The sequence below is a fragment of the Macrosteles quadrilineatus genome, unplaced genomic scaffold, assembly GCF_028750875.1.
Source record: "Macrosteles quadrilineatus isolate MER2022 unplaced genomic scaffold, UCM_ALF_1.0 Scaffold_1__1_contigs__length_201487025, whole genome shotgun sequence".
In the NCBI taxonomy this organism is placed as follows: domain Eukaryota; kingdom Metazoa; phylum Arthropoda; class Insecta; order Hemiptera; family Cicadellidae; genus Macrosteles; species Macrosteles quadrilineatus.
In genome coordinates this window covers 124,213,608-124,227,317 of record NW_026542594.1, presented here as the reverse complement: position 1 = coordinate 124,227,317, position 13,710 = coordinate 124,213,608, and the positions used below count along the sequence as shown (strand labels likewise).

At 33.6% G+C, this 13,710-nt stretch overlaps 1 protein-coding gene across 1 annotated transcript in view; it reads right to left on the bottom strand.

Annotated features, from left to right (window-relative positions):
- Window positions 1-13,710, bottom strand: part of LOC128984351 (phosphofurin acidic cluster sorting protein 2) — a 266,594-nt gene that overhangs the window by 82,947 nt on the left and 169,937 nt on the right. Inside the window, exons 13-14 of the mRNA XM_054403662.1 lie at window positions 11,854-11,961; window positions 635-789 (exon numbers count right to left, since the gene is read on the bottom strand). Of these exons, the coding sequence (XP_054259637.1) occupies window positions 635-789; window positions 11,854-11,961 (263 nt within the window). The remainder of the gene's footprint in view (window positions 1-634; window positions 790-11,853; window positions 11,962-13,710) is intronic.

The following is a 13,710-nucleotide window of genomic DNA, read 5'->3' as shown; positions in this document are numbered from 1 at the left end:
TTTTGTCTATGGTAATATCGCAAGAAAACTATGTTGTTTTGAACATAGGTATACAAAAGTATAGAATGTACTTAAGCCTTACGCCAAACATTTAACTATATTGTGTTTTGCAATTATTCATGTTTGTATTTTGGTAGCCTGCATAACATATAGGTACATTTAATGTCAACAAATAAACCAATAATGAAAATTTTTTTATGTTTTTTTTAACCTTAGCACAATTTAATTTGGATAACTGTATCATCATTTGTTGTATAAAACGAATGTATAATATGTATAATTTATGAATCTATTAACTGTGAGTCTAAAATGGGGAGGGTCGCCAATTAATTGGATTTTGCCTACAGGCGGCATACTCCTAAATCCGGCCCTGTTCATACATTGAACTACGGTAGGTAGCAAGTTGACAAACATAATCTTACTTCAAAATATGACCTCTACATGAAGCACAAGTTACAATTTTAAACATGTGTACTATCTTTATATAAGTAGAGAGAAAATTCTTTTGAAATAAGTTATTTAGGGGAAAATATTGAAAACTGAAAACAAATTATTTAGATGAACAAACCTGACGCCAAACCAATGAAATCAGCAACCGACCCATCAATAGTGATTGGGTCTGTTGTTGTCTTACCTAATGGCACCACTAGGAAGCGGATGTAAGTCTGCCAGTCTGGGGGTTTGGATGACAATTGTTCCACATAGTGTCTCAGTACACAGTTAATGAAACTGTCCGAGCCAGCCAACAGAAGTTTGATCTGTGAAGGTGGCTTGGGACTGGAGTTGCAGCTGAAATAAATAGCAACGCTTGTCACCAACTTTTTTAAAGTGTAAAATTGTTTTTCTAGGTTATTTACAGCATTATTTAAGGTTCACATGTTGTTAGGAGTGTTGTTCACATAGTTTAATTGATTGGTGTATACAATGTGTATTTTTGTGGAATAAGCTTTTATTTAATTCATAACTCTTAAAAATGTACCTAACTTGTTTTCTTAAACAAAAGCCGTTGTTTTCAAGTAGTAATAAAATATATTATATAAGCAAATTTAAGTTTTGTGAATTTGTAGAATCACCATAGAATTTAATTTTGGGAATATGTTTTCTGTTTTTTTTTTTTCATAGAAGGAAAATTGTGAATTAGAAAAATAGATTTGTTGCTGATTTGTAGTGACTATCTGATGATTGTGATAACAGACTGGAGAGATAAGGAGGACATAAACACTGACTGATGGAAGTGATAAAAGTTTTGGACTGATTTTCCTGTCTTTTGATGATCTATAGACGAGCCATAAACATGTTAGGCTTTTTTAGCATGGTTTTCAATGACCTTTGTAAAAATATATTTTCCAAATAAATAAAAAAAGTTTAATAACAGAAAAGAGTTGAATGAGTACTTAATCTTTCTGATATTCAAAGGGAAGTTGTATTCCCTCTAAGACTAAGATATTAATGATGGCTTAAACCTATTTATTGATAAATGAAGTACTTTCTGCACTGCTTAACCCGGCAGAGGTCGCACTGAATTGAAAACGTGAAGAGTCACACACAGTCTTTTTAACCGGGTATAACTAAAAAGCCATATTTCTGTAAGCATTAAATGTTAATTGCTCAAAATCATAAAAATGGTGTAAAACATTTAATTCACAACTTTCTGAGTATGCTTTGGATGATAAAACATAAAAGGACAGTTTTAATAAAATCGTACACCTTTCATTGTTTGTTTTGTGTGAACCATTTCATATATAAAATGGTCAAACACTGTCTTATTGAACGGTAATTTCAAAACATGAGGAGACGCACACGGTGGAATCGACCAGTTCATGACAAAAAGCTGTCGCTAGATTAAAATGAGGTGATGAAGGATGGCAAAAAATAGGTCAGTGTTCCTGTAATGTGGTGTGTTATGCACAGTAAAGGCTGACAATACAGACGACCAATGAATATAATTTGTACACAAAAAAGTACTAACCCACTCACTTAGACAGCTATACAACCTCTCCCTTGTTAAAGGTGTCACAGGAATATTTTGTTATTTTGAACAAGGGCTTTACATTAATAATTTAAAGAACTTTGGTAAATCAAACCTCAATAAATGAAAATTCTTTTTATTCATGTCATTAAAAACCTTCCTAAAATGAAGCCTGACCTGTGAATTGTCTTAAGAAAGTTATTTACAAATTTTTCAAAGGAAAAGTTGCAAGTATACTTAGTTGTTTCTTATTTATCATGTATATTCTAATTTAAAATTTGTTACCAATTGTTATAGTTAGGCCGCTTAGCAAGCAACCTGCGCAATTCAATTCAAAACATCTTTATTCATTAGTATATATTGTATATACAAGAATGGTGTCAAATTCATTGTTACATAAAACGAGGTGTAAGCCCGTCCTACGTACGGGAATTCAGTAGTCAGTTAAAACCGTGTACAATTCAGATCAGCTAGTTTACACATATAAAGACAAAGTTTCTTGCAGTTTTAATGTGAAAAATCATCTTGTAAACAAATGTTGTGTGACCAAATATGTTTTTATTCCATCATAGGCCTATACGATATGCATTTTAAATCCGATAATTTTACAATAAAACAGCAATTCTGCAATTTTTACGATGTGAAAAGCGTTGAAGTGAGATTTGCAGCCGATTCGCACAGACGCACACTGATTATAAGTAGCCTACAGTAGAGAGAGTAATAGCTTTGACTATTAATACAAATAGTCAATTGAAAAGTGTATAGACCTAGTCAACGATACCACCTTCCATAGCATACCTGCCTCTTCCCTAATTATTATCACCACAATACAACTACTATACACAATTTCCAGTAGGTCTGAATAGAAACGACCTAAAATAAAACGATAATATCCAATAAACACATAATTTAACTTTGGTGTCCTAACATCAAAACTAATCGTCACACCTATCCTTTATATCAATTTCACTGCATGAATTGCTAAAAAAATAAGTGTAAACAAAGAAAAGTAAAAACAATAACAGTTTGTTTTGAAACAGCTGTTTGGTTCAAATAACATTCATTTGAAAAAAAAAGAACTGGTCACATGTAGCAGGAATATAAAAATTAAAGACGCTAGTAAAGCTAATGACGTAATTGTCAATGTTTATTATCCATACCGTTATCAGTTCTATCCTTGATAATTACCCACCCTCATTGAATAAATGTACATAGTAATTTCCCATATTAGTTAATTTAAACTACAATATATTCATAGTTGAAATAAAAGTGATATTTTCACATTTGGAGGCGCTGATGTAGGCACCCCCAAACGTAACCACAACTAAACACGATTTCATAAAAGGATGGTTTGTCTAATTGCAGTATCCTAGGTCAATGTTGACGATGTGTTCAATCTATGTCATCCATCTGTTTTATCTTTGTATAAAACCCGGCTGAGGTTGTGGTGGTAATTTAAAATCGTGATTGCTGATTATTCTTGATCTTCTTTTTATGACATAAATATTTCCGGGCCTAATCCAAACAAAGTTAAAGCAGACAAACATTAATTGTAAACAAAAAGCTACCATGAAGAATTAAAACATGTAAACATTGTTATTTTTCTATTCTTTCCTTGAAAAGTGGAGCAGTAAAATAATTTGCATTTGTCCTTTTTCATTAAGTCTCGTGTACAGAGCCTCGATTTGTACTGTGGTTTAATTAATTTAGGTCTAGGTCTAAACGACAGTATTTTAAACTGTGGTCTAATTATCTCTACTAATCTTACTTATTTCCTATAATCAATGACAAAATAAGAGTAAATAAAGTCACCTCATAGTTCCATAGTTTATATTTTAACCAGCTGTTAGTTAAAAGAAATTATATTGCTCTAAAACAAATCGAAGATTACAAAGATTGCTTAAAAATATAATTTGAACATCCTTGTATTTTACTATGTATAATTTAATTAATCTGTCATCCTCTTACAGAAGAATTGAACGTATCAATGATTAGCATTACACATAGTATAAGTAAGTCAACCCTAAGTATGTCTTTACATTTTTATCCAAATGCTGAATTTGTGACACAAAAGCTGAATGTTTACAGCTGTTATGTTAAGCAAATTATTTTATGCCAAAAGCTAGTTTAGAATCTTAGCGTCGGCTGCTAGACTTTTTAAAAATTAAATCTTAATTTCTAAAAAACTGGGACCCTAAACTAAAATTATGGCTTCGACATTCCCTAGTTCTCAAAATTATCTTTCTTTCAACACAAAAATCATGAAAATCCGCCGAGTGGTTGATTCAGAATCGTGAAATAAAAAAACACTGTTTCGTTTTAATATTATAGATATAAAGACAAATAAAAGACAAATACAATACACAAGAACAAAACAACAAAACAATACAGTCATCTCTCAAGTAGGTATAAAACAAAAGTATACTTCAGTGAAAACAAAAATATAGTTCAGTGAAACAGCAATAGGCCTAAAACATTTTAAGTCAATGCTGTTATTGCTTAGCCCAGAAGTCTTTGAATTTATAGAGAGTATTTTGTGTCAAATGTAATTTTAGAGAGTTTTTAAATCTGTTGTCATCTGTTTCATTTTTGATTTTTATTGGTAATTGATTAAAAAATTGTATTCCAATGTATGATGGGTTTTGTTTAAATATTTCTTTTTTATGCTTATTAATTTGGAAATTATATCGGTTTCTTGTGTTGTAATTATGATTATCGACGTTTCTAGTAAATGTTGAAATATTACGTTTAACATGAAGAACAGTTTTGTAAATATAAAGGCTATAAACTGGCATGATACCCAATCCAATAAAATGTTTTTTACAGTGTGCATCAAAATCCAATTTAAGCATTGATCTTATTGCATCTTTTTGAAGATGTAAAATTTTTTTGAGGTTAAAATTTGATGTTGCTCCATATACTTCAAGACCATACCCAATATGGCTATAACACTGCTATTAATGCATTTAAGGAAAAAATATAAATATAAATAATACCCCTGCCGCAGCAAACCTGCAGACTAAGCGAATTTCCATTTACTTGGCTGGATTTCTACTAAAATATACTCTGAAAATTGTCAGATTTATTTCCTATTTAAATAACATTAATTTTAATGAGTATCTAGATTTGCTACTACAGGGAGGTATTGAGGTGTGTTTTTATTGAAATGTTGATAGCTTAGTATGAAATAAACAAAATTGCCAAACTTTATTAAAATATATCCATAAACAGGCAAACTACAACAGTTTATTTATTCTCCATAAGAATAACATGGGAATTTTAAATTTAAAGTTTTTTAAATTATCTCCGTAACTGTTAGGTATACAACAACGCTTCAATATACAAAATTATTTCTTTTTTAAGCTCTACAAAATGGTCTGGAAAGAAATTGTGAAATTTTATGTTTTTAGAGTCAAAAATGGAAAAACCCAATTTTTGCCCCATAAAACCCCCCATAAACCCCCATTTCCATAGTCCGATCATGGTGGTTCGGGAACTCATTCGAATAAACGTAAGTTTACACGTTTCTACCAAATTTCATCAAAATCGGATCATTTTTGCTCAAATTATCGCGCTAACAGACACACACACACATATATATATGAATTTGAACGGAGGGTGTTTTTGGCCTCTGGGGACTTCAAAACGAAAAAGTAAATCGGTCCCGGGTCCAGGTTTTATTATGAGTACTACGGTAAAAGCTTATTTCCTATATAGGAAATTTTCTAAAAACATACATACACTGTAGTTGGAATTAAAAATCCCTGCAATTTTTTAAGGTGTAGAGCCTGAAAGTTTTGATCAAGCCAAGACTGAGCCGAGCTTTTTCCTATCATAAATTTATGTACTGTAGAAACAAATGATAAGTTAATCAGGCCTAGTCAAAAACCTTTTATTTACATGGAATTTAATGTTAAGATGTAGAGTAAAATACAATTTTTTTTGTAGGTAGATAACATGATGAAAGGAGAAACTACGTTTGTAATAAATTTCACCAAATTTTTCTTCGAATGGCAATGTTTTCTTAAATTCGACATAGTCATTGTCAAAATAATAAATAACTATGCATATTCCAAATATAAATTAAACAAATTATAGTTTTTTTTTAAATATTTTAAGTAAACTTAGGCTACTATAGCATTGGCACAAAAGTTATTATTTAAAAGATATATATTTAAGGTATATATTTAAGTCTAAACTTCGCAGACCGTAAAAGCTCAGCTCTAGCTCGATTATATGACTTTGTGCTCGATCTCTCGAGCTTGGCCAGCAGCTTGCACACCTCTAGCGATTTCCCATAGCATATTTAAATCTTCATGAACAATCATTTAACAATTAACTGAAAATTAAAGCTAAAACTGAAAAATAATTTGTAAATTTTTAAGTAACAAAAGCAAAAAAATATGTAGACCCATTCTTTCATTTGTTTTGTTTGTTTTTTCAGCCCAAATCAAATGGTTGGCCTAAAAAATAGAAGCGTTTTGTAGTTAATTAAATTCTCTATAAATTTGATTGTGATACTTGTTTTCCTAGAATAGGCCATTACTGAATTACAGCGATCTAAAGTTAGAAATTTGGCAATATATTCCAAATATTACATTTTTTATTATTGAAAAATTGATTATTTTCGTATCCATAAGTCCTAAAAACAAATTGTTAAACTTATATTATAGGAAATTTAATTGTCTACAACATACAACATTGACACTACATATTTTTTGTTAAAACGCACCAAAACAGAGATATAGGCGAAAATCTCTAGAAATTACAGATTTCTTTAGATTTTTCCAATATGGCGGCAGGCGTGGAGGGGAGAAAATTGGGCATTTTGCATCTTTTACACCTACTTACAATCCTGGACAACATGTAAAAAAATTTGAACTACCGGACCGTTTGTAAGTTAACAGACTTCACTGGACTATTATAGTTCACCTTTTCGATAGTTCGACACCACTTAAGTCCAGAAAGTGTGGAACTATGGAGGTTCTACTGTATTTACAAGTGTGTGTGCTAAGTGCTAACATAAATATATGGTCTAAGTTTGACTCAACATGACTATTATCAAATTTACTCATGCATAATAAACATTTCAATAGAGTTTACTTTTGTCATTGCGACCCACAAACACATTAGTAAGGAAAGGACCAACCATAACATGCAGGTGAATTATCTATAGAACTACAAATTATCAGCATAAATTATTTAAAAAAAAATAAGAGGAAAGTGCAAGCATAGCTCTAAGGTGGAATTAAGAAAAACCTACAAGGGTTATTTACACCTCCTGTCTCATCTATGTCTTATCTCTTTGAATCTCATAGGGCTTTGCATGTAACTAAATATTGAGTTTTTCGTTAACACTTCACAATCATAACTTTAATTAGAAGAAGAAAAAACTGGTACCTGATTGTTACACACAGGCTACATATAAGTTTAGCAGAATGAAATAAAAGTAACAATTTACAAGCACTGATCGTAAATCTTGTGATTCTTTAGTTTTCTAGATGTTGGTTCAATAACTGACAATGGCCAATGCACAATCTATATCTATACTATTATATAAAAATCTAATGGTGTCTGTCTGTATGTGTGTTACTAATAGGTGCAAAAACTACTGCACCAACTGGGCTTAAATTTTACAAAAATATAGTTACCATACCAAGGAACATTATACGACTATTCACATTTCGATACTAAACGTAGGCTTTGCCCCTTTGGCTTTAAAAGTTCTGAGGTGAACATTTTAAAAGTAAATATTGATTGGTCTCCATGGCTGCGATGAGAACACTAACAATGTTTGTTTACATTTGCTTTGACATTAAATGTAAACAAGAAGAACTGCTAAACTGCATATTTCACAATTTCAGACAGCTGATACAAAGAAATTAAATACTAGGTGGCGTTCGCAGAGACATCCACAAAATTGAGCGGAGCCATCAACGGTTCATATTATATTGTTTTTGTCGTACTGCAGTAAAAACAGTCGTTTTTAATGCATGCGTTGCGGGTCTTAAGTAGCATTTTTACTCTTTTGGGAGTAAAAATCGTTTTTAGCCTCTATGGAGTAAAAATCAGATGTTGTAAATTTGTTGTAAATTTTGATTTCAAATGATTGCATGTATCGAAAAGATGTACCGATTCGTGCTTCGTAATCATTTTAACCTTCAGTCTACAGTCTCTTCCCATAGCATTTTAGCATTGCAGATACATTAATCCATTCCCACACTCAACACTGTTCACCTTTACTACTTCTTTCACCAGTTTCACCACCCCCTACGTCGTGGACCTGTTTTCCTCTCTTCCCATAGCATTTTAGGATTGCAAATACATTAATATAATTGCCAAAGACAGTTCCACACTCTGCACTGTTAGCCTTACTACTTCCTTCACCATTTCCTATAGACCTGTTTCCTTCCCTTCTAATAGCATTTAAGTATTACAGATACATTTATCTAACTGCCCAAACGGTTCCCGCACTCTGCACAGCCAGCCTATACTACTTCCTTCACCTCTTCCTACGTCGTGGGGCCTGTTTCCTTCCCTTCTCATAGCATTTTAGGATTGAAGATACATTAATCTAACTGCCACAGACAGTTCTCACATTATGCTCACATTGACTACTTCCTTAACCACTTCCTACGTCTCGGACCTATTTTCCTTCCTTCACATAGCATTTTAGGATTGCAGATCCTTTAATCTAATCGTCATAAAAAGTTCCCACATTCCGGACTGCTCGCTTTTACTACTTCCTTCACAACTTCCTACGTCACGGAACTGTTTCCCTCCCTTCCCTTAGCATCATTGGATTGCAAATACCTTAATGTATTGGCCATAAACAGATCCCACACTCCGGACAGCTCGCCTTGACTACTTCCTTCACCACTTCCTACGTCACGGAACTGTTTCCCTCTCTTTTTATAGCATTTTAGGATTGCAGATACCTTAATCTAATCGTCATAAACAGTTTCTACACGCCGGTCAGTTCGCCTTGACTGCTTCCTTCACCACTTCCTACATTGCGGACCTGTTTTCCTTCCTTCCCATAGCATTTTAGCATTGTAGATACCTTAATCTAACCGTCACAAACAGTTCCCACAGTCCGGACTGCTTGCCTTGAGTACTTCCTTCACCACTTCCTACGTCACGGACCTGTTTCCCTCCCTTTCTATAGCATTTTAGAATTGCAGATACCTTCATCTTATCGTCATAAACAGTTCCTACACTCCGGTCAGTTCGCCTTGACTACTTCCTTCACCACTTCCTACATCGCGGGCTTGTTTTCCTCCCTTCCCATAGCATTTTAGGATTGTAGATACCTTAATCTAATCGTCATAAACAGATCCCATACCCCGAACAGCTCGCCTTTACTACTTCCTTCACCACTTCCTACGTCGTGGACCTGTTTCCTTCCCTTCCAATAGCATTTTATTATTGCAGATACCTTAATCTAATCGTCATAAACAGTTCCCACACTCCGGACAGCTCGCCTTGACTACTTCTTTCACCACTTCCTCCACCGCGGTCGTGTAGACATCATCATCGTCTTGCGCCGTCACGGAAACGTGATCGTTGTCTAGCACGATCGCGGTAAAATCATTAAATTTCCCGACTGATATAACATAAAGACTAAATCCAAACTTTTCAAGACCATTTTGAAATTCAACACTAATACCTGACTTTCCCGATTTCCCCGACTACTAGCTGGAATTCCTGAGCTGGATTTCCCCTCGTGCTGGAAAACTGCTAGGCTTGTGCTTGTTGGGAAGGGGAAGGGAGACCCAGACCTGCCATCCTCTTACAGACCTCTGTGTATGCTGGATACGGCTGGCAAAGTTCTCGAGAAGTTGATCCGTTCCCGACTGAATTCAGCCGTGGTCGCTGCGGGGGACCTGTCCCCTCGCCACTATGGATTCAGGATGGGGCGATCTACGGTTGACGCTGTTGAGGAGGTGAAGCAAGCCGTGATGAGAGCTGAAGATTTTAACCACTACTCTCGTAGGGTTGTGCTACTCGTAACTCTCGATGTGCGAAACCACAGATAATATAACCCCTACTACAGATATCTGGCTGAGGCCGCTAGGCCGCTACGGCTGAGGGACGTGCGGGGAGGGAGGAAATAGTTAAAATAAACATTAAAAATCAAAATTTCAGAAAAATGAAAAAATTGCCTGGAGATACCATGGATTAGAACCTATTTTTTACACCAAACCAAATGTCATTGAAATCGAACCACAGGTGTAGTCCCTAGCTCTGTATACACCCAGACACACAGACATCACTTTGAAAACCACTTTTTTGGATCCAGGGGTACCCAAAACGGATATATCCACTCAAAACTCAAACTCAAAAATGTTGACGAAAACATTACTTTCTCCATATACTAATGGTTAATACTGTTAATACTGTTCAATGAAATGGCAACCATACATAGTAGGTATTTTAAGCCAAGTATGAATGGAGATGAGTGTAGGATGAGTGGCGCGATCTTGTAGTCTTGTTAGTGACTAAGGCCAACATTCCTTAGACACAGCTGTTAATTTAGCCCATACAGCTAATGGCAACTAAGGGACCTACAGTTTATATTGGAATCCGAACCACATTTTTCCTTGGTATATACGAATTGGTCTAATTATCAGGATAGTACTGCGGATAGTCGCAGTACTCACTCGTGCGGACGTTAATCCACACCAGGGACTACCACATCCACAGTGCATGCCTATAAATATCACAAGTTTTAGCTCACAGACTGTCAACTGTCCTAAATTGCGGATGTGCGGATCTCCCGTCCCATCTGTTCGTGCCGTGCCGCCCTAGTGCACCCACCCCCTCTTAAAATTGCCGTCCGTGCCGTACTGCCCGTCCGTGCCGCCGTAGTGCGCGCGTAGCTATAGCTTACTTTTTACTTTCTCCCCCTATACCTATTATTAATAATAATAAAGGCGTCGTCCTGTAATCCAGCTACTAGGAGGTCACGAATTGTGGATATTCCCATAAAAACCCATAAAATAAAGGGAAAAATTGAATTTTCTCAAAAGTAGCATGAACAATTTTGATAAAAATTTATGTTGTAGCCCTTTAAATTTTGAACAAAATGGTACGACTCCCATTTTTGTAAAAATTACGGTTCAAAAGTTATTGTAAATTATGTTATTTTCCCATAAAAACCCCATCAAATAACGAAAAATAGGATTTAAAAAAAAGCCGGTTTTGATTTAACTTAGTATGTTATGGTCCTAAAAGTTTTGAAAGTTTTTAATTTTTTTTTAAAATTTAGATTTGTAGTGGGTTCCAATAAAAACCTCATAAAATAACGAAAAAATCAGATTTTCTCGATGAACGGCCCAAAACAATTTTCTAAAAATGTTAGTATTTTATAGCCCTTTAAATACTGATCAAAATAGTACAAATCCCATTTCCGTAAAAATTACGGTTCAAAAGTTATAGTAACTTTTGTGATTTTTTAACTATAAAATATCATATTTACTCTCACCGCTTACCCATGATAAAGGTTGTTGACAAGCTTATGGGAGAAAGTATGTGTCAGAATGCTGATACCGTTTATTTTATTCTAATTATTTTTCCTGATGTACAAAGTATTAAAAAGTAAGTTACAATATTGATAAGTTATCTGAGCTTAACTGTATATAAGTCATTAAATGGCCACCAATATATAGATTGCTGTATTATTGGTTTGGGACACAATTTTAACAAATTATTATCGGTTCACGCTCACACACATTATTAGAGCCACTATGTCCACTAATATTTTTTTCATTACACTGAAATTAAGTGACAAGTAACTTTCATGAGTGTATCATGAACCAATTTTCAACATTTTCTAGAAAAAACCACATTGGTTCAATCTACAGACATAGAATTTTTCACACCTTGAGCTTAAGCTAAAAGTAGAGGGTCCCGAGCGGAGATTACAATTTTCTTCCTTTGGCCTGTGAATCGAACTAGAAGTGGTTTTCCCAGATGAATCAGTTTTCCACCTTGATCATTAATAATTATTAGCATCTTATAATGAAGAATGATTTTGGAGGAAAAATTAAAATCCCTATCACAACAAACTTGACTGTCCTGAAATTGCCAAACTATTAAATTTATTTGTATGATAGGTATTACTTGATAATATGATTATGTTTGAAATAAAAATTTGAACAGGCCTATTCTTCTTACATGAAATAAAATTATTTAACATCACTAAGCATGTCATCACAATAAAAAACTATGTTAAAAACCAAAAGAGAATGAAAAATTCTCTACAAAAGAGAGAACAGTTAATATCTATGTTTACCTAGTACATATTACAAAATATCCTTACAAATGTTTTTGTAACCTTGAATTTAGTTAAATAAAAATGTACAAACTAATTTATAAATAAACTTGCTGACATCTTGGACTGTAAACAACTGTAAACACAATATTTATAAGGATTGATGAAAAGTAGTAAAATGCACAGGAGTCATTATTTGATTTTTAGTTTCGAGTTTTCCCAAATAATTATATTTCTGACTGAAGATTCAGTATAAATTTACTCCCTAAGAATGAAAGCTATCTCCTGGTGATACTTATCATCTGAAATTATGGAGCTTAAAACTATAAAACATTAAAAATTAGGGGTCTGCGGTGCGGTGCACTGAGAAAGTCGGTACAGTACAAGCTTAATTACCGTCATCGGTTCGGTACAGCATTTTACACGGTACAAATTCGGTTTAGTACAGCCTATTATAATAATAAATTACTTTCAGTTTACTATCGTAGTCAACGGCAGTTGGTTCCGAGCACATAAAAGTCTTATCAGATGTTTGTTTACGATCTTCATAATTTATTACTAGGGTGAAGATGCAATAAAAACCCATTAGCAGTCCCAAATAGATGAACATTTTATCACGACAATAATTGTTGTATTCAAGTACTTCCAAGAACTGTTGAGTTTTATCACTTTTATTTCTTTACGACTTTCCCCAATTCTGTTTTATCATAAAAATAATAGTTTTATGATGACTGTTAAATGTTATCTCTAACTGAGTTAGTATTTTCGTGAATATTTAATTTGCCGCTGGCCATTGCCTACTGCCATAAAACTGTTTATGGCTACATATTAAACTTGTAACTAATCTACAATCTTATTTTACAAGTTAAAATATGTGTTATGGATATTTTATCTTTCTATTGACGAAACCACAAGCATAGTTGTTGTTTGCATTTTTTTTTTCGTTATGCAAGCCTACTCGGTCTCAAATTATGTCATTGCATGTTCTGTATCTTGTCTTATATTGTTAGATGTGGCTGTTTAAGGCTTAAATATTTTTTTAGTTTCCTGTATTTTTTATTGTGTTGAAGGTACTTTATGCAATCTAAATCTTATGAACTAGATAGTGATTTTGCTACCCTCATTGTAACCTAATCAATTTATATACAGGCCCTTCTAAATAATTAGGTCTAGGCCTGGGTCTTTTGATTCTTTGGAAGAGCTTTAAAATATACTAAGAAAATTGGATTGAGCCTGAGATAAACTAATGATTGATATGATTGATATTGTGGATGTTAACTTGTGTAAATGAAAAGACAATAATCTTACTCTGTGATAATCCAAATTTTAGTTTCAGAAAAAAACTTTGCAAAAGTTGTATCCATCTTATAACTAGTTTTGAAGCTGATAAAAAAAGATGCTCTTTGCCATTACTTCATCATAACCTCCAGTTTTTCATTGTCGATTGCTGTGAACAGCTGGCAAA